The sequence below is a fragment of the Andrographis paniculata genome, unplaced genomic scaffold (assembly GCF_009805555.1).
Source record: "Andrographis paniculata isolate CXL003 unplaced genomic scaffold, ASM980555v1 Contig32END, whole genome shotgun sequence".
NCBI lineage: Eukaryota > Viridiplantae > Streptophyta > Magnoliopsida > Lamiales > Acanthaceae > Andrographis > Andrographis paniculata.
Window position 1 is genome coordinate 4,121,979 of NW_026137565.1, and position 19,166 is coordinate 4,141,144.

General features: G+C 35.3%; 4 protein-coding genes across 5 annotated transcripts; 2 read left to right on the forward strand and 2 right to left on the reverse strand.

Annotated features, from left to right (window-relative positions):
- Nucleotides 1-336: 336 nt before the first annotated feature.
- Nucleotides 337-3,141, forward strand: LOC127247620 (G-type lectin S-receptor-like serine/threonine-protein kinase At2g19130). The gene is made up of 2 exons (XM_051269555.1): nucleotides 337-991; nucleotides 1,078-3,141. Exons 1-2 carry the CDS (start codon nucleotides 501-503, stop codon nucleotides 3,023-3,025), a joined length of 2,439 nt encoding a protein of 812 aa, XP_051125512.1. The 5' UTR covers nucleotides 337-500; the 3' UTR covers nucleotides 3,026-3,141.
- Nucleotides 3,142-3,349: 208 nt separating this feature from the next.
- On the reverse strand, nucleotides 3,350-4,676 carry LOC127247927 (leucine-rich repeat extensin-like protein 4). The gene has a single exon (XM_051270020.1). It carries the CDS (start codon nucleotides 4,648-4,650, stop codon nucleotides 3,484-3,486), a length of 1,167 nt encoding a protein of 388 aa, XP_051125977.1. The 5' UTR covers nucleotides 4,651-4,676; the 3' UTR covers nucleotides 3,350-3,483.
- A 1,278-nt stretch (nucleotides 4,677-5,954) lies between these two features.
- On the reverse strand, nucleotides 5,955-9,374 carry LOC127247593 (protein trichome birefringence-like 31). Of its 2 annotated transcripts, none has more exons than XM_051269514.1 (5): nucleotides 8,940-9,374; nucleotides 7,875-8,049; nucleotides 7,526-7,725; nucleotides 7,255-7,401; nucleotides 5,955-6,473 (listed from the first exon to the last, which is right to left on the reverse strand). In XM_051269514.1, the coding sequence occupies exons 1-5, from the start codon at nucleotides 9,299-9,301 to the stop codon at nucleotides 6,113-6,115; spliced, it is 1,245 nt and encodes a 414-aa protein (XP_051125471.1). In that variant the 5' UTR covers nucleotides 9,302-9,374; the 3' UTR covers nucleotides 5,955-6,112. The 2 variants fall into 2 exon arrangements, with proteins under 2 accessions (XP_051125471.1, XP_051125472.1); XM_051269515.1 differs by having other exon boundaries at nucleotides 6,229-6,478.
- Nucleotides 9,375-10,805: 1,431 nt separating this feature from the next.
- Nucleotides 10,806-13,540, forward strand: LOC127247594 (malate dehydrogenase, mitochondrial-like). Its single transcript, XM_051269516.1, has 7 exons — nucleotides 10,806-11,195; nucleotides 11,640-11,813; nucleotides 11,928-12,096; nucleotides 12,174-12,235; nucleotides 12,347-12,468; nucleotides 12,663-12,780; nucleotides 13,161-13,540. Exons 1-7 carry the CDS (start codon nucleotides 10,944-10,946, stop codon nucleotides 13,299-13,301), a joined length of 1,038 nt encoding a protein of 345 aa, XP_051125473.1. The 5' UTR covers nucleotides 10,806-10,943; the 3' UTR covers nucleotides 13,302-13,540.
- Nucleotides 13,541-19,166: the final 5,626 nt, after the last annotated feature.

Here is a 19,166-nt window from a genome sequence, read left to right on the forward strand (position 1 = left end):
AAAATAAAATTATATATTACTTTCCAAAAACTAAAATTATATCACTTTTAAAAAATAAAATTATTCATTATTTTTCAAAATAAAATAAAATTGCACACAATTTTTTAAAATATAAAATTATATATCATGTATTAAAAAATTAAAATTACACAATATACAAAAAATACCAAAAATATAAAAAAGTACCACAAAAACTTCACTCTAAATATTACTCCAAAAATAGAATAACACTGTTGATTACTGCAAAAATGGGAGAATTTGGGGGTGGGTTGAACCCTCCCGCATTTTTGGTACACCACTGTATAAATGCATAGGGTTGGAAATGTGTCTTATGCTCCTATCTTCCCACTAGCCTGCTGCTTCGTCGTCGACTTCACCTACCCCTCTTCAAACATCACACCCACAAACTTATTACTCCGCATATAATTTTCTTCATATAAATAAATTCCTGCAACTTCAATGGCCGTCGTCCTCACTTCACTAAAACACATCAAATTCAAATGACTCTAAAAAAACCTGAACTCTTTCTGCTCATCCTCACTTCCTCCTCAATCTGCCATGCCTTCCTTTCCATCGGCCATGGCGAATTCCTCTCCGGCAACCGCACACTCTCCTCCCCGAACCGAACTTTCGAGCTCGGCTTCTTCACTCCGGAGAAATCAGGAAATTATTACATCGGAATATGGTACACTATCTCGCTTCCCACCAAGGTCGTCGTCTGGGTCGCCAACAGACACCACCCCCTCAAGAATCCCGCCGCCTCCCGACTCCACCTCCGCCGCGACGGAAACCTAGTTCTCCTCAGCGACTCCGGCGACCTAATTTGGTCCACAAATTCCAATCGACCGCCGCCCAATTCGACCGTTGCGGCAACGCTTCTCGACACCGGAAACCTGGTCGTTCGAAATCGAAACCCCGCCGATCCGTCGCCGCCACTGTGGCAGAGCTTCGACTACCCCACCGATCACTGGCTTCCCGCCGGAAAAATTGGGTACTCACAATATACATACATACATATATATATATATTTGCAATTGCAAGAATTTCGATTTTTATTGCTTGTAAAAATTCTGACAGGTACAACAAGCTGAAAGGAATTGAACAGAAGCTCCGGCCATGGCGGAGCGCGAGGAATCCGGCGGCGAGCGTCTTCTCCGTCGGGGTCGCGGCGAACGGAACCAGCCACGTGCTGACGTGGAACGACACGAAGCTGTACTGGAGCACCGGCGAGTGGAACGGAAAATTCTTCGAATTGATTCCGGAGATCGTTCTCAATTTCTACATCAAGAATCTGAGATACGTCGAGAACCAAAACGAACGATTCTTCACGTACGATCCCGGCGTGCCCGGCGCCCTGACCCGCTTCTTAATCGACTCGTCCGGGCAGCTGCAGCAATTCGTTTGGGGTCAAGGTGCCACCAATTGGACTCAATTTTGGTCCCGACCGAATCCTCAGTGTCTGGTTTATGCCCTTTGCGGGGAGTTCAGCAGCTGTAATGACGAAAAGCCTCCGCATTGCGAATGCCTGCCAGGATTCGAGCCCGTCGACGTCGAAAATTGGGTGTCGGAAGATCATACCGACGGCTGCGCTCGAAGCCGGCCGTTGCAGTGCGACGGAGATGGGGGTAGCGACACGTTTTTCGTCGTGTCGCGGGTACACCTCCCGTCGGATGCGGTGGTTTTAGCCGTCGAAAATTCCGAAGATTGCAGGCTGTTGTGTTTGAGAAATTGCAGCTGCACTGCGCAGGTGTTTGATGATGGGCAGTGCTTGCATTGGATCGGGGGATTTCGCAACTTGCGGCTTCTCCCGTCGGATGATTCGACGGGGAAAGATGTTTATGTTAAGGTTTCGGGGTTGTCCGAACAGGGATCGAGCAATGGCGATGTCCGATCAAAGAGTTCGAGTGTTTGGACTATTGTTGGATCGATCGGAGGATGTTTTTGTGTCATCGTCGTTATTGTGATTTTCGTCGTTTTAAAAAGACGTCGGAGAAACCCAGCCGGGCCGTCGGGGGAGGATTCATTGACGGTGTTCAATTACCGCGATCTGCGTAATGCGACGAGGAATTTCTCCGAAAAGCTCGGCGAGGGGGGCTTCGGGTTTGTCTACAAGGGGACATTCTCGAATTCAATCGTCGTCGCGGTGAAGCGACTCAAGAGTGTAAACCAAGGCAAGAATCATGAGAAGCAATTCCGGGCAGAAGTCACGACTCTCGGCACGATCCAACACGTGAACCTCGTACGTCTCCGAGGATTCTGCACCCGTGGCTCCGATCGATTTCTCATACTCGATTACATGGCGAACGGTTCATTAGAACGCGTCCTCTTCTCGAAGGATACGGATGTAATCGACTGGACAACACGGTACAAGATCGCGCTCGGAATCGCTCGAGGATTATCTTACCTCCATGAGAAGTGCCGCGACTGTATAATCCACTGCGACATTAAACCGGAGAACATATTGCTCGACGACAAGCTGAATCCCAAAATCAGTGACTTCGGCCTAGCGAAGCTGTTCGGTCGAGAATTCAGCCGGGTCTTGACGACTGTGCGAGGAACGCGAGGGTACCTCGCGCCCGAATGGCTGTCGAATGAGCCAATTACGACGAAAGCGGATGTCTTCAGCTACGGCATGCTATTGCTAGAAATGGTGTCGGGGAGGCGAAACACGGGCGGTGCGTCGAGCGATGGGTCAGGGGAATTCTTCCCGGCAGTTGCGGCGAGCAGAGTGTCGCGGGGCGACGATGTGATGGGGTTGCTTGACGAGAGGTTGGGGGGTCGAGGCGACGTGGAAGAGGTCGGGAGAGTGTGCAGAGTGGCGTGTTGGTGCATTCAGGACGCCGAGAAGGATCGACCGAGCATGGGGCGGGTGGTTCACGTTTTCGAGGGTCTATCGGAGGCAGAAGTTTGTGTTGTGCCGAAGTTTCTTAAGGGGTTCTTGGATGATGGTGTCGAGCTTGAGCCGGCCGCGTTCGTGCTTCCGGCGACGAGTGCGTCGCCAGCGTCATCGTCTTTTTCGTTTTGAGATGGGCCGGAGGTGTTGGGGTCGGAACTATGTTAAATGGTTTTTCTTGTATGTAAAGTAATTTTGATATTTTTGCACTATATACGAAAATAGTAAAAAGATACGCTAAATATGCATTATTAGTATCTTAACTCAAAGTACTATTTTCGGAAATCCCACTCAAAAAAAGTACTTATTTCATATTTTAGAAAAAATAATCATACATTAACTTTAATTTTTGCCCATTAATTTCATTAGTAAAATTTTTTAAGTATATTCCTTTCATTATCTATTCAGTTAATTTACATGGATCCTATTTTTCCAATATCAAATTTCGAATCCCAAACAGCTGCGATGCCAATATATCCATTTACGTGTATAACATCACTATGTACAAACATACAGAAGTTAACTTCATTATTGCATCTCCCATTCGACAGGCTATATTACATAACATTTACACAGACACACTACAGACCTTATGGAGGAGGAGGAGTCGAAGAAGACAATGGAATAATTTGTTGATGAACATCAGAATCAGCGGAAGAAGATGAACAAGAACGATCCTCCAAGCAATCCACAGGCTTCTGAGCTTCACATTCCTTCTTCCTCCTCTGCAATGGCTTCCGCGGCAGACAGTTCCTCCGATCATCGAACACGATCCCTTTCGAACTTAAATTCGCACAAATCCCCTCTTCTTCGCAGAAGAAGTTGTAATCGAACGTAAAGTTCACAAGATTCGGTAGAACACAGACTCCCTCCGGCACGATTCCGCTCATCTTGTTGTGCCCAAGGTTCAATCTTTCGAGATGAGCCAAGCCGGCGACCGAGTACGGTATGGGGCCGACAATTTGATTGAAGCTCACGTCGAGAACTCTTAACTTGTAAAGAAATCCGACCTCCACGGGCAAGCATCCCGAGATACTCGTGTTTATTAGAACTAATTCTTCGAGAGTGTCAGCAAATTTCGAAATCGACGGCGGGAGGCATCCACCGAGCTGGTTGTTGGCGAAGACGACGACCGAGGCCGAGCTGGTGCCGATGCTCCGCGGTATTGTCGATTGGAACCGATTGTTGTTGATGAATATGGCGTCGAGTTTGCCGCCGAAGAGCTGCGGCGGGACCCGCCCCTCGAATTCGTTGAATCGAATGTCAAGGTAGCGAAGGGAAGGGAGGGAGAGGACGACGTCGGGGAAAGGCCCGACGAATCGGTTGTTGCTGAGGTCGAGCTCGAAGAGAAGCGACAATTTCGAAATGGTTCGCGGGAGGATCCCGCAGAATCGGTTGCTGTTTAGATGTATCAAGGCGAGGTCGGAGAGGAGGCCTAATTCGTCGGGGAGGAGACCCGCGACGTCGGCGTGGTTGAGGTCGATCCCGGCGACGACTAAAACGGCGGCGTCGTTGATTGACGGCGCGCAGTACACGCCCGTGTAGTTGCACACGTTCGGGCCGCGCCAATTCGACGTGAAGTTCGACGGGTCCGAGTAGATGACGTGTTTCCACGCTTGGAGCGCGACGTAGGCTTGTCGAAGTTTATGGTTGTGCTCGTGTTCATGTTTGTGCTCGTGTCTGCTTTTGGCGTATATAATCGTGAATGTCGAGAAGAACAGACAAATTAAGGTAAGGGAAGAGTGGTAAAAGGCCATAGTGAATTAATTTTAAAAATCGAATCAAATATCGAATCGAATAGAAAATTTGTTTCCAAGTACAAATGGGGTTTGTGGTTAAGTATTTGTAATAAGGGGCTTGAGCAGTAATTGTTACAACTACCAATTACAGCGACTTTTTACCAATTAATATGATGATTATGTTGGAAACTACAAATGGGTAAAAATTGACCTTTCTCTCAAGAAATATGTAGAAATTTTTATTTATTTATGTTTTTGGATAATTAAGGATAATCTGAATGATCGATGATCCAACTAATTTAATTTTGAGTGGGGATTGAGAAGACAACTCAAAAGATTTGAGTGGGCATTGAGAATAACCTCCTAGGAAAATATTTTCACCCTTTAATTTGCTTGGGTACGAAGAAAGGGTAATTAATTAATTCATACATTCATGCATGAATGAAGTAAGTTTAAAGTTAGACCACCATGCAAATGCAATATTGGATTTGGATTCTAAACTTAAACAGAGTATAATAGCTTGCAATTTTTCAGGTGCACTGCGGATAAATTTTGACCGAATTCAATAATTTAAAAATTAAATTCGAAAAAATAAATTATATTATGTGAATCATGTGTAACATATAAGATCTTCGAATTTGAATCCATAATCTCACGATCACTAAGCCATCCCTGAGGACTTAGCCGTAATCTCCTCTATTTCTCTAATAGAGATGCGATATGTGGAAATTATTTTTATTACATAATACTCCCTCCGTCCCACATAATTTGTTCCTATTTTCTATTTTCGTCCGTCCCACATAACTTGTCCTTTCTATTTTTGGAAATATAATTATGCACTTTAATCGCATTTTAAATTTTATAATTTTCTTAATTTTAATTAAACTATTTACTTATCTTAATCTTAATTTATAATTATTTTTACTAAATAATAATTATTTTTACTAATACACTTCTTAATTACTTACTAATTATACTTTACCTAAATTCTCGTGTCTACGGTAATACACACATATTACATGGGACGGAGGGAGTATAAGATACTACATATGTCCAGCTCTAAGGTCTTTTTGAATATTAATTATTATATTAAAACGTACTATAAATTAAGAAAGGATTGTAAAAATACTTCTATTAATGTCTTATAATACCAATAGAAGAATATTTGTAAAAAAAAACAAATACAAATATAAGCACATTTTTAATGTTAATTACAATAAGGTAAATGTGACCCTTAGAAGCAGATAGAGAAAATATATATTACGAGGAAAAAAAAATATCAAATGTATATTTAAAGTAAAATATAACTAAAACATCGTAAATGTTTTTAAATTTGAACAAAGTAAAATAGAATTGGGCAAAAATAATTCTTCATTCTTATTTCTTCTTAAAAATTTGAATTAGTACTCTACATCATTCATTGGCGTCAAAAAATACCTGATCGGGAAAGAATAAAGGTGATTTGCGACTCGAGCTCATGTCATTGAACATGAACTCGATAGTCTTGTAGAAGAAGTGCATACAAAATTTCATTCCATGTATCGGGAACTCCCGGTAAACACCAATGGATGCAGTCGGCATAGTTCTTTGGATCCAATTTTTGTTCTTTAGTCAAAAGTTTGCCCTTTCGTTCTCCATAGATCGAAGGATGGCCATCCTTTCTCAATTCAGACAGTTGTGTAATGTTTAGCACGGTTACATTGATTGTTAGTTGTCCGAGAATGTCTTCTAGGATTCCCATGATATCGAGATTGGAACCGGTGCCCCAATACGATGATTCTTTGATCGGGCGTGTCTCGTTGAAGCAGTTGCCGTTTGTTCCCGGCCTCCATTCCCAACTCCTATACTTGAAAAAAATTGCGATCACGATTAACCATCACCGCTGTAATTTTTTATTTTTTTACTTCGTTGAGATTCTTTTAGATTATTTTTTTTCTACTGTATATACAAATATTCTGTGAACTCTGTTAAAAAAGTCATCAAATTAAATAATTTTTTTTTATCAATATATGTATTTAAAAAATTTATATATTAAATAAACTAGCTTATATTAATGACATATGAATACATATATTTTATTTATTTATTTTATATAAAATTTCGTATTTTCAAAATCATATCTATATTTAATATATTCTTATTAAAGTAAGTTTTAAAATCTTCAAAACAGATTTTATTTATATTTTAAATATATAGTACAAAATAACAATTTATAACAAAAACGTATATTTTTAATATTGAAACCTAAAATTACATTGACTCTAAAAATTGAACAAACACATTCACTTTAAAATTTACAATTTTTTTACTACAATATTCCTTATAAAAATTTACTATTATTTTTTAATATATATCAATCCAACCCATTATTTAAACTTAAAAAAAAAAAAAAACCAAGTAAACATAATATGCTCAAGTTTAAATTAATAGAAAAAAAAATTCTTATTTATGTTGATTAAAACTTATTTGTAAAATTTATTCTAAATATTTTTTTTATGACGTTGTCGGGAGTTTGAACTAATAATTTTACGATCATAAATTCATTACACATTTCTAAATCATCCGTTACGGAACATTATTCTAAACAACTTTTGATTGAATCTAACTGAATTTTATACTAACCACAAATGTGTTGGAGACATCGTTACGAAGAAGATTTTTTGAGTAGATGGATTCATTGTAGAATCGAGCCAGTTAGCCCATGTCTGAAGTGCCACTCTATATGCAGCCGTTACGTTGATTTCTTCGATTTTGTCGAGGGATCCATATCTAAAAAAAAACATTTGAAAATCATATACAACAATTAAACCAACTCTCCAAAAACTTATAATTAGGTTCATTCAAAACTTCTACTTGAAATAATATATATATATATATGAATTAATAATCATACGTTACATTTATGGTTGGCTTGTACATCCACCAAATATAGCTCTCAAATATCAAGATATCAACTCCTCCCCACTCTTGGCTATGCTTCGCCACCGAATTGAGTCTCACCAAACGCTTATGTACAGTATGATTTGTCGCGTGGTCGGATATAGATTCGATTATGAAGGGAGCCCAATAGTACTCGATCGATGCATTGAATTCCTAGATTAGTTGAAAAAAAATTAACCTAAGTCATAATAAATTAGATATGCACATATATCATCTATATTTTAATTTAAAGTAAGATGATCGTTTCTTTAAACATACATTTTAATTTTAAGGTAGTTTTAGAAACACCAAGATGCACGTACCTCTATTTTGAAAACTTTTCGAGGAGGTATTCTTCGAAGAGATGTCTTCACACTAGAAGGAATGGAAGAATGTACCAAACACACCATCGACTCGAACATCCCTCGTTGCACTGAATCCCCGACAAACATTAATCTTTTGTCCCTCAGCATCTCCATCAACTTTATCCCATTAAACCTAAAATTTCATACAATACATATTAATCAATTTTTTTAATCATATTTATAAATTTTAATTATATTCCAACACTAGTAAAGATTTTCAACCATAACTAAAATAATTTGAGATTAAATGCAAATACTCGTAATGTATATACCTATTTTTTATTTACTTTCCTATCTTTTTTATCAAATTTTAAATATTTTTTTTTTTTCATAATTTTCTACTTTTTTTTTTTCCTATTCTATTTTAATATTAACGTATTATTATTTTAATTCTCTATGTCTAATCAAAATTATATAATTTTCTCGGATGGATGAAGTACTATATTTTACTATCAATTAAATCTTCAATAGTATCTATCCTTAATCTCCTATTCCAATGTTTGAAAATTCTAATTTTCCAAAACAACCAAATATAAACATTGACAATATCTCTTAAGAGTATTAGTATCGGCCATTTCTCTGCTGCAGAGAAACCCCCACGTCATCATTTACAATTAAAAAAGAATAAAAATTATGAAGTGGAAAGTAATTGGCGCAGAAGAGGTGATGGGTAAACTAATCTAATAAAACTTTTTTTTTCTTTTTTTTTTAAATATCATTTATTTAATTATTTATTTATATTTTTGTATTGTATAAAATTTCATTTTTTACAAAATGATATATATTGATATAATTTTATTTAAATTTAATAATATTATTAATTATTTTGGTATAAATTAAAAAATATATTTTTTTTTTTAGTGAGGTAGAAGAAAGTGATTGTGAAATAAAAAAGTAAGTATGGAATGGAAATTGAGAGAAACTTTTGAAGGGTTTCTTTTATGCAGATGGCCTAACAAACTTAAACAAAATTATCAATCTCAACATTCTGACTCCGCCACTGGTCCCAACACAAACAATTACCTCGGCAAGTCGCACCCGTCGGGCTGCCATCGCCAATGCCGGTAGAAAGAATCACGTCGGCCATTCCTCAAACATGTTGTTTGCTTAACGAGAAACGGGCAATTCTCTTCCTCGTAAAGAGGATAGCTCTCGTTTTCCCAAACCCATCGGCCTTTAAAAACATCGCATCCGTCTTCGATTGTCTCCTCCTCAGATACTTCAACCGGCACGCGGATTGTGTACTCGGACGGCATCAACTTAATGCCAACGTCGTTGTTCCTCAAGTAGTCGAGTGCGACTCTAGATGCGCCGACCGTGAGGACAGACACCAATGATAGCCGGAAGAGGAGACGCATTCTTTGGTGCTGCCGGGTCGTCGTCATTTCCGGCAGCCGGCCACGGTGGCAGTAGGGGCTATTTGGGATTTATGGATGGGGTTGAAATTGAATAGGTGTTTTCTATAGATAGTATTGTTGGTTAATAATGATAATTTTTTTTTTTTTTTGGTACTTAATAATGATAGCTTGGGATTAAAGGGTTGGCGTGCAACTGCTGGTTGGTGAAGTTGTTAAGGTTGGGCTTTAATTTGCACTATGTGTTGCTTTTATTCCTTAGGGCTTTTATTCTAAATACTTTATTTATAGAGTTTTAACTCTAAAAATATAATTGTTATATTATTTTTAGTTTTATTTTAATTTACAATTCTATGTTTTACTCAAAAAAGAATATTTTTGACATATTTTATTATATATATTTTATTAGTTTCAATACAATAGTTTTATTTATATAAATAACTATATCACCGTAAAATTACTTCTATTTTTTTTTATTATACAATTGCTACTGTTTTTTACATTAATACACTCACAATGACAATTTTTATTTTTTTTATGCAGCCCCATTGGAGATGCTTTTAGTGGCTTTGTTTGGTTATTAATTTCGATTATTTATGACATAATTTTAATGATTGTTTAATTTTATTTTTATTTTTTTTTACTTCAAATAATTATATATATTCAAACAAAAATTTAGAAGGAAAACAAAATCCCTAGATAATTAAACACAGTCATGATAGTGATCATAAGTAGGATATATAGAACTCTTAAGATCCACCAAAATTATTCTACTTTGTTCCGTCACAAAGACAAAAAGATAATAGTATTTCGTAAATATATATACATATATATTTTAAGTTCAATAAATGATATCAGTAATATAAAATTGATATTTTTTTTATTTAATTATTTACTCTCTTTGAGTTAATAAAGTGTATATAATTATATATATTGTATTAGTATATGCATATATATTATACTTTATCCGTTTTAAATATATTTTAATTTATTTCAAATATTTTGCAATTTTTTTTTAAAAAAAATAAATAATTATACTTAATTTCTAAGACGGACTTTATTTCATCGTATTATTCAAGTCTTTTGTTGATGATGTTGTGATTCTTTTTCATAGTTTATGTAAGTCCTACGAATATTTCATGGGTAACACTTTGAAACGAGAATAAGAATTATATAGATATTAATTTGGAAAAAGATAAAAATATTAAAAAATATGTATAAATAAAATAAAGCTGCAAGATTGACATGCCCGATGCCGATGGTAAGCTTGGTAGCTAAGCTCATTGGCAGTTTCTAATATATTGTAATTATAAAATAAATAAATAAATATTTATTTATTAATTTATATACACAATGATAATTCTGAAAAGAATGGAATTTGGGTGGTCCTTACGAACGAAAGGGAAAAAAAACAAAAAAAAGTTAAAAAGGAAGAAAAGGGAGCACAAATAAATGCATTTAAGAGAACGAGAGTGACAGCGGCGCGGTGGGCGGAGGCTCCGAGGATCCGATTACCCGACCCGAAACCGTACCCGTACCCGTATTACCATAGCATATCAGTGCGAGGCAGGGCAGCCAGTGCGCACCATTCACTGCGTCTTCAACTGCTCATCGGCTCCATATCAATCCATCCATCTGCTCTCTCTGCTTCCGACGCTTCATACGCTCTCCGATGAAGGCTGCCATGTTGAGATCTGTGCTGAACAGGAGGGCTCGCGCTTCTACGTTTCTGTCCCGGCGGAGTTTCTTGTCCGACCACGCCCCGGAGCGGAAGGTCGCCGTTTTAGGGGCAGCTGGCGGGATCGGCCAGCCGCTCTCTCTGCTTTTAAAGCTGAACCCCCTTGTCTCCACTCTTTCCCTCTACGATATCGCCGGAACCCCTGGAGTCGCTGCCGATGTCAGCCACATCAACACTAGATCTGAGGTATCGCTCTGGTGTGTGTGTTCGCGCGTTTGTTTGTTGTGCGTTTCTCTTTTTCTGTTGGAGATTTGTAATTTGATATCGTTTGTTTCTGTTCTGCTCTGTTCTAGGGTTTCGGATCTGCTTTTCTGGTTCAATTTCATGGTTTTAGTTCTCTGCTCAACTAGTCTTAAGTGAACTGTTTGGTTTGTTGTTTCGTGGCTCTATTGAAATAGAATACAAAGTAGCCAAGTTATTTCTTGTCTTGCTCCAGAACATTGAAAGCGAAATTCGTGATTTGAGGTTCAAATAGGGATCTGTAACTATGTCTTCATTTCTGGATTTCTCTGTTTTGCTTAATCGATTCTGGTAGAGTTCCAATTGGATCCTTGTATGCATTTTCTTCTCCCTGGACATTTCATCACCTCCCCTAACAATCTTTGAACTTCTATTTGTGGTTATGTATAGGTGAAAGGCTATGCAGGAGACGAGCAGCTAGGACATGCTCTTGAAGGTGCAGATATAGTTATTATTCCTGCAGGTGTACCTAGAAAGCCGGGCATGACTAGAGATGACCTCTTTAAGATTAACGCTGGCATTGTTAAATCACTTTGTGAGGGCATTGCTAAGTATTGCCCCAATGTAATGATACATATTTTTCCCTATTTCTTCTCATCAATTTTAGGCTGCGAGTGCACTTACTGCTAGGATAAGTTTTCCACTGAGGATGTTGACTGGGTTCACCTAAAATTTCAGGCTCTTGTCAATATGATCAGCAACCCTGTTAATTCAACTGTTCCTATTGCCGCCGAGGTGTTCAAGAACAAAAAGGTGTATGATGAGAAGAAACTGTTTGGTGTGACCACCCTTGATGTGGTAAGGGCCAAAACCTTCTACGCAGGCAAGGCTGGAGTTAATGTTGCAGGTACGCTTATAAGGTTTCACTTTTTGTATCTTATATTCACGAGAGATTTGAGTTTTATCTCTATATGAGTTCTGCAGATGTCAATGTGCCAGTTGTTGGTGGTCACGCCGGAATTACCATTCTTCCCTTATTTTCACAAGTACTGATTTTTTTTACCCTAGCACTTTCTTTACATTGTGATGTTTTTTTTTATGAAGGTGATGTTTGTTACTGCATCTGTTATATGTAACAACTGTGTTTCAACTGATAGGCCGCACCTAGCGCAAATCTGTCGGATGAAGAGATTAAAGCCCTTACTAAAAGGACACAAGATGGTGGAACTGAAGTTGTTGAAGCCAAAGCTGGAAAGGGATCAGCTACACTTTCAATGGCGTAAGTGCTGTGCTACTTGATTCGTTAAACTTGAATAGTTGACTGGAGTTATCTGATAACGCATTTTGTGTGATTGTGTAGTGAATTATATATTGTTAGTTTTTAACATTGGAAGTACTGCACAATTCATGTTCTAATCATGATTTCATGGTGGCAAGTTGATTTAAGTGACTCACCTCACATTATCCCTGCAGGTATGCTGGGGCTATATTTGCAGATGCTTGCTTGAAGGGTCTTAATGGGGTCCCGGATGTTGTTGAATGTTCTTTTGTGCAATCCACAGTTACTGAGTTACCGTTCTTTGCATCCAAGGTCAGTTGATGATGGAGCATTTTGAGAATAACTCGATCATTTTCCCATTTGTATATATGATGATGGAGCATTTTGACATTTAAATCCAACTTTTTCATCATCATGCTTGTTTTAAAATTTTAAAACTTAAACTGTTCCATTGTTATGTTTACTCCAGTCTACATGAGGTTATGTAATGTGTAAGCTGCATTGAGAATTAAAATAGCTGATGTGGCTATGCACATTGGTAAACTTAAGCAGCTTTCCGCCCGGTGTTTTACCTGTTTTTAGGGACATAACTACGCATACCCATAAATATTTATATTGATTATGCAATCAAAGGGTATTATATTCTTGAGTATGCTATGCAGAGCTGCTATTAACTTTGTTGTGCTTAACAGGTGAGACTTGGGAAGAATGGTGTGGAGGAAGTTCTAGGTCTGGGTCCGCTATCCGACTATGAGAAACAAGGACTAGAAGCTCTCAAGCCGGAGTTGAAATCTTCAATTGAAAAGGGAATTGCGTTTGTTCACAACAGTTGAAATGGTGGTTCATAAAACCTTTCGTTTCCTGAGTCCCTTCGAAATTTTGCATCTTTTGCCCGTGTTTTAGTCTTTCATCATTTATAACTGCTGGAGAGGTGATGCTTCACCGAGAGATGAATTATGGAGAATATGACATTGTTTAATAATGGCTTGGCTAAGCAGTCAAGTTGTTAGACTAATATTCATCCATGGGATTTTGGTGTTTCAAAATAAGGGAGTTTGATTCCTATACTCAATTATGTTGCATGAACATGGAGCTATCTAAGATCTGAAATTTATGGTTTAGGTTTAGGAAATAACGTGCTGATGTGATCGATAGATTTTGGTGACCTCTATATAATGATTTTTGTATAATGGGTTACTAGTGTGTTAGGGGAACACTTTTGGTCTTTCGTAATCTTGGCCTTCATAATCCGATTTTCAGGCATAATTGGATTAGGTTGCCTTGGTTTACTTTGGCAAATTTTAACATAATCGGGTTCTTTCTTAGCGAGACACCTGAGGTTTCTTTTCTGTTGGTTGTCTTCTTGAAGTCCCTTGAGTGGAATTGCTGATTCAGGTCAGCATCGATTGCTCGTCGGGTATAACTTGGCAATGCAATTTTCCTTTTGATCTCTGTGTTCCATCTTAATGTTTGAAGTGTTATAGAACACTGTGAGACTGGTTTATGAGTTACAAATTGTAACATGAAGTAACTTTGCAAGATAATTGCATTGATTCTACTTCTAGGATGGTTGCATAATAATTGTGTTCATCATAATAATTTCTGTTTAACACAACTTCTCGTGTAGAATGGATCAATTTTCTTCTTACAACACATATTAATTAGGCTTACAATGGTTGGAAAGGCCCATGACATAGCGAGTTAGAAGTAGAAATGAAGAATAACACAATAAAATTTTCATAGGTACTGTATACTTGTCACATTAAAATATATTTTAAGATATATAAGAAAAGTACATATTCATATACTCCTTCCATATCCATTTTTCACTATTAAAACAAAAAAGAAGTTAATTTTATATTATAATACGATATTACTTTGAATTTAAAAAATAATAATATTTTAATTGTAGTTGATAGTTAAAATAAATGTAATAATTTTGTCATTGCTTTTTGAGGTCAAATGGTAAAGTAAAAATATTTGTAAGAAAAAATGGTGTATTTTTTAAATATTTATGTTGTAATTAAATAATTCAAAATAGAAATATGTATAAAATGCGAGGAAGCTTTGGCCGTCAATTGACAATCAAGCACCAAATGCAAAAGAGTCCTCGTAAGTTTTTTTAACATATATATATTTTTATTTTATATGAAACTTAATTTCACATATTGACTATAATTTTTTTTTTTTATAAATATATTTTAGTTGATTGGTGGGATGCATATAGTGGTGACAACGAAGAACTTCGATCACTTTCCATACGAACTATTAGTTTATGTTGCTCTTTTGCCCGTTGTGAGCGCAATTGGAGCACATTTGAATTTGTAAGTAAATTTGTTCGAAATTTACTTATATTAATATTTTAGTAATAATTTTCAAATTTTGATATAAAGTTTTATTTCTAGATTCATACCAAGAAAAGAAATAGACTAGAGCACCAAAGACTAAATGATTTGGTGTATTTCAATAGAATCGGAAGATTGCACATCGCTTTCAAAAGCGGCGGGAAGAAGGAAACAATTTTAATCCCTTAATTCTTGAAGAATTTCAATGGAACAATGAATGGGTTGATGATTCTCGAAATTTGGTTCACGAAGATGGAGATCTTGAGTGGCATCATGTTGATGAAGCCGTAGGTGCTTCAAGTAACCTCAATAATTCCAATTTTCGTAGTAGAGGTGTTGGTGAATCCTCAGGTCCCCCCATAGTGTATGACCGTCGCCATGGCCCTTCTGACAGACGTTTGACAAATGAGGATAAAGAAAACGATGAAGATGATATGAATACTGAAGATTAATGGAAATTTGGGAAATTGAGGGACTTTTCTCTTGGTGTTTTGAAACTTTCATATTTTGACATATTGATAATTTAGTGTTTTGATGGTTATGCTTAGTATTTTGGTATTTTGATATTTTATTTGAAATCTAATGATTTGATGTTATAATTTTATATTATATAATTAAATATTAGAAACTAATAATAAGCACTAAGCAGGTCGCCGTATCGCCGTATTGTCGCCATTTCGGGCGCCATGACGCCTAGGCGATATGGCAGTCCGATGGCGCAATGCCTAAATCCTCGCCGTAACAACCTTGTGCATGTACCATGTATATAATTAATTGATCCAAATTCTACATAATATTTATACAAAAATATAGATCACAGCATGGTAGGTTGAATGAAAAACGTCACCTAAAAAAGACAACATCACTTTGGCATTTTGAATATATATAACTCAATGGATTTATGGAGATTCTGTATATACTGCTGCAGATCCAAATATATATATATATACATATATATGATTTGTCCTAACTCAAAGTTGATCCAAGATATGATCTGCAACCTCGAATCACCACCAAAAAACATCAGATATGGAGCAGCCCCATCCATGTAGGAGATAAAAAGTTTTGGTTGTCTGAACCTTCGAACGTAGTTTTTTGTCTAGTCATCACTGCTCTTTATTTCATCATCTCCATCGCCATCACCTCGATCATGAGTTTAAAAAACCCTATTTAAATAATTATATATTATTAATATTCACAACAGACAAAGAAGCCTTTACTTGACAAATAGGGTTCTCCCAACTTTAAGCTTTCTGAAATAAGTTATTAACCCTCGAATCCAATTACAATACAAAAGTAAATTGTGGATTTAGACCTCGTTTCGATTAGCTTTTGGCAAGAGCTTTTTTTTGGCTTCTACTTCTAAAAAATTTACTTTGTACCTATTTGTATCGGCTTCTGTTCAAAAGTTTGAGACTGAAAAATATTTTTTTCACAAACACATCGAGGATAACATCTGAAATAAACGGTTAAAAAGCATTTTTCGCCTCAAAATCTGCTTCTGCTTTTGAACATGAGTCAATACAAACATGTACAAAGTAGTTTTTTAGAAGCATACACCAAAAATTCCAGCAAAAGTCAATTTAAGCAGGGCATTTACATCCAAACTGTTTTTCATAAAAAATTGTATGTTTTTGTAATGATTCATCCAAACACAGAATTCGAACCGTCTCTAATTTTATTTTTACTTTTGACTTATGCTTATTTTTAAAGTTAATCAAAACGGATCGTTAGTTCCAAAAGCTAAAACAAAGAATATTTACGTGGCCAAGGGCAAGAAGCTTTGCTGGCATGGATTATTATGCAACACGACATTCTTTTTTTTATCACTATTTGTCTGCTTATTGCAATTTGCATATATACGATGTTTTTTTTGGTTTTATTGATAATCCCATTCTTGCTGACAGATAAGACAGATTTGGACGTGGCGTGGGAAGTCAGTTCGATCCCTTTTCTCTTCCAACTTGACTTCCATATCTGCCTTGTGATCTTATGTGGTTTGTCCTAATCTACGTGCACCTTTAATTTCTGAAGACATTTGTTTATAATACTTACTGGTAAAAAGTGTACCATATGTGTGTGAATTAAGGTTGTAACCAATTTTACAGTGTAATAATATATATATATACGTGTATTTGATGACAATAATTTTATAATGTTCAGAGTCCAATCGACACGCCCGTGTCATCACAATTGGCAACGAGCGTAAAGTGGTCGTTGTCGTTAGCAATCAGCAAAGAATGGGAAGATCCAATTTTAGGAGTTTTTATTACATTGAAGTTAATGGCTAATCTTGAGGTCATCTCCAATTTACAAAGTGTATCTATGCAATTTTAATTCTAAAAATTTAATTACTATAATATTTTTATTTCAATCCATCTTTCTAATTTTACTAAGAAAGAATTTTCTTCCAATATTCCATTTCATATACCACCTCCATCCAATTTATAAGTAATCATTTACTATTGCTGAGGTGTTTAAAAAAAATACTCTTCCGTCCCAGCTAATTTTTCTTACTTACCGTAGGCACAGAATTTTAAATATTATGTAGTTTACGTAAATAAAAAGTGTATTAGTGAAAATAATTATAAATTAAGATTAAGATACTAAATAGTCTAATTAAAATTTTTTAAAAAATTATAAATTATGAATTTTAAAATGTGATTAAAGTGTATAATTATATTTGAAAAAAATGACAAATTATGTAGGATGAACGAAAATAGAAAAATGTGACAAATTAAGTGGGACAGACCTAGAGTGTAGTATTTTAATTGTGGTTAATAATCAAAAGTCGTATAAAGACAATTTTATCATTGATTTTTGATATAAAAGTAAAGATGTGATAGTAAAATAGAGATATTTGTAAAAAAAAAATAAAGTATTTTTTAAATGATTAAATTTGTAATTGGACAATGCAAAATAAAAATATGTATATTTGTGAGTGGACTGAAAGAAAGTATTATTTTAAACCACTTTTTTGTATTTATACTTCAAATTAACTTTAAAAAAAATAAAATGATCAATATATAATAATAATAATAATAATAATAATAATAATACAACACCAAAATTGGTGTGTTGCTAGAGTGCAACAATATATCAACGCCAATTTTGGCATCAAATTTGACGTCAGCCGGAGAAAATTGACGCGAAATCCTTCAATTTAGCGCGGATTGGAGATTACCATAAAAGGTGTTTTGTTTTAGAAGAAATTAATATCAAACTATTCCATCACATATTTTCGACTGAAACTCATACCAAATACTTCATTCGTCTCACCTAATTTGTCCACTCTACTATTTTCGTCTGTCTTACATAATTTGTTTTTTTCATTTTAATCATATTTTAAAATTTATTATTATTTTTATTTTAATTAAACTATTTAGTCATTTTAATCATAATCCATAATTATTTTTATCTAATCATAATTATTTTTACTAATAAACTTCTTAATTACTTTAATAATTACATAATACCTAAAACTATGTGTCCAACTAAAGTGTCGTGGAAGGGTTAGAGTAATGAATAAAATAATGATATAATATATTTTGGTTGATATATGGTACTAAGCAATTTTTTTAACAGCATTAATACAAACATTGCACAGTTTGTGCCAGATAATTATATTCAGCACCTGTGCTGATGCATAAGAATCTGTTCTGTTTAATTATATTAATTATATAATTTAATAATAAAAATTAGTATAATTATATTTTAACTTATCAGCATGGGTGCTGAATAAATTCAATCAGCACCTGATCTGTGCTGTTATGAAATATTCAAAGATTAGTTGGGAATAATTCCAACATTCCATAAGTTTGATGGTCGATTAATTACACTTATCAAGAAAGTATTTAATTTGATACAATCGCATTAACACATGTCGATACACATGAATGAGAGACGTTACTGACTTGATCGGGAAATCACCATGATGCAGATTTTCTCACTGTCTATCATACATAGAAAAATAATATATAATTTCAATTAAGACAATACATTTGTATTATTTGAAATTGTGTATTGTATTAGTTTGATTGAGAGGAATTGACAATATGTTTTTTTTTTTTTTAAGCATACAAAAAATCAGTTTTTACATGTCATTAAACATTAATTTAGAGTGCTTCTATATCGCTTAGATCTATACACAACCAATAGTATTATTACTTCTTATAGTATAATGTTATTTAATATTAATAGACTATGATTGAAATTTTATAGAATAACCAAATGCCTATAGTTCTATTGGACATACACAAACTACTTGAAATTTATATCTTAAAATTACATTAAATTACATCAAAATATAGATATTATTCTCTGCATTTTTTTTTCTACATATATATATTTTTA

What these genes read in the sequence shown, in the direction of transcription:
- LOC127247620 (XM_051269555.1), top strand. Translation starts at nt 501, where the DNA reads ATGACTCTAAAAAAACCTGAACTCTTTCTGCTCATCCTCACTTCCTCC. An exon ending in CTTCCCGCCGGAAAAATTGG is followed by an intron (nt 992 to 1,077) that starts GTACTCACAATA and finishes AAATTCTGACAG; the next exon opens with GTACAACAAGCTGAAAGGAA.
- LOC127247593 (XM_051269514.1), bottom strand. Translation starts at nt 9,301, where the DNA reads ATGACGACGACCCGGCAGCACCAAAGAATGCGTCTCCTCTTCCGGCTA. An exon ending in GAAAAGTTTTCAAAATAGAG is followed by an intron (nt 7,726 to 7,874) that starts GTACGTGCATCT and finishes CAACTAATCTAG; the next exon opens with GAATTCAATGCATCGATCGA. An exon ending in AAGCCAACCATAAATGTAAC is followed by an intron (nt 7,402 to 7,525) that starts GTATGATTATTA and finishes GTTTTTTTTTAG; the next exon opens with ATATGGATCCCTCGACAAAA.
- LOC127247594 (XM_051269516.1), top strand. Translation starts at nt 10,944, where the DNA reads ATGAAGGCTGCCATGTTGAGATCTGTGCTGAACAGGAGGGCTCGCGCT. An exon ending in TTGCTAAGTATTGCCCCAAT is followed by an intron (nt 11,814 to 11,927) that starts GTAATGATACAT and finishes CTAAAATTTCAG; the next exon opens with GCTCTTGTCAATATGATCAG. An exon ending in TCAGCTACACTTTCAATGGC is followed by an intron (nt 12,469 to 12,662) that starts GTAAGTGCTGTG and finishes TTATCCCTGCAG; the next exon opens with GTATGCTGGGGCTATATTTG.
- LOC127247927 (XM_051270020.1), bottom strand. Translation starts at nt 4,650, where the DNA reads ATGGCCTTTTACCACTCTTCCCTTACCTTAATTTGTCTGTTCTTCTCG.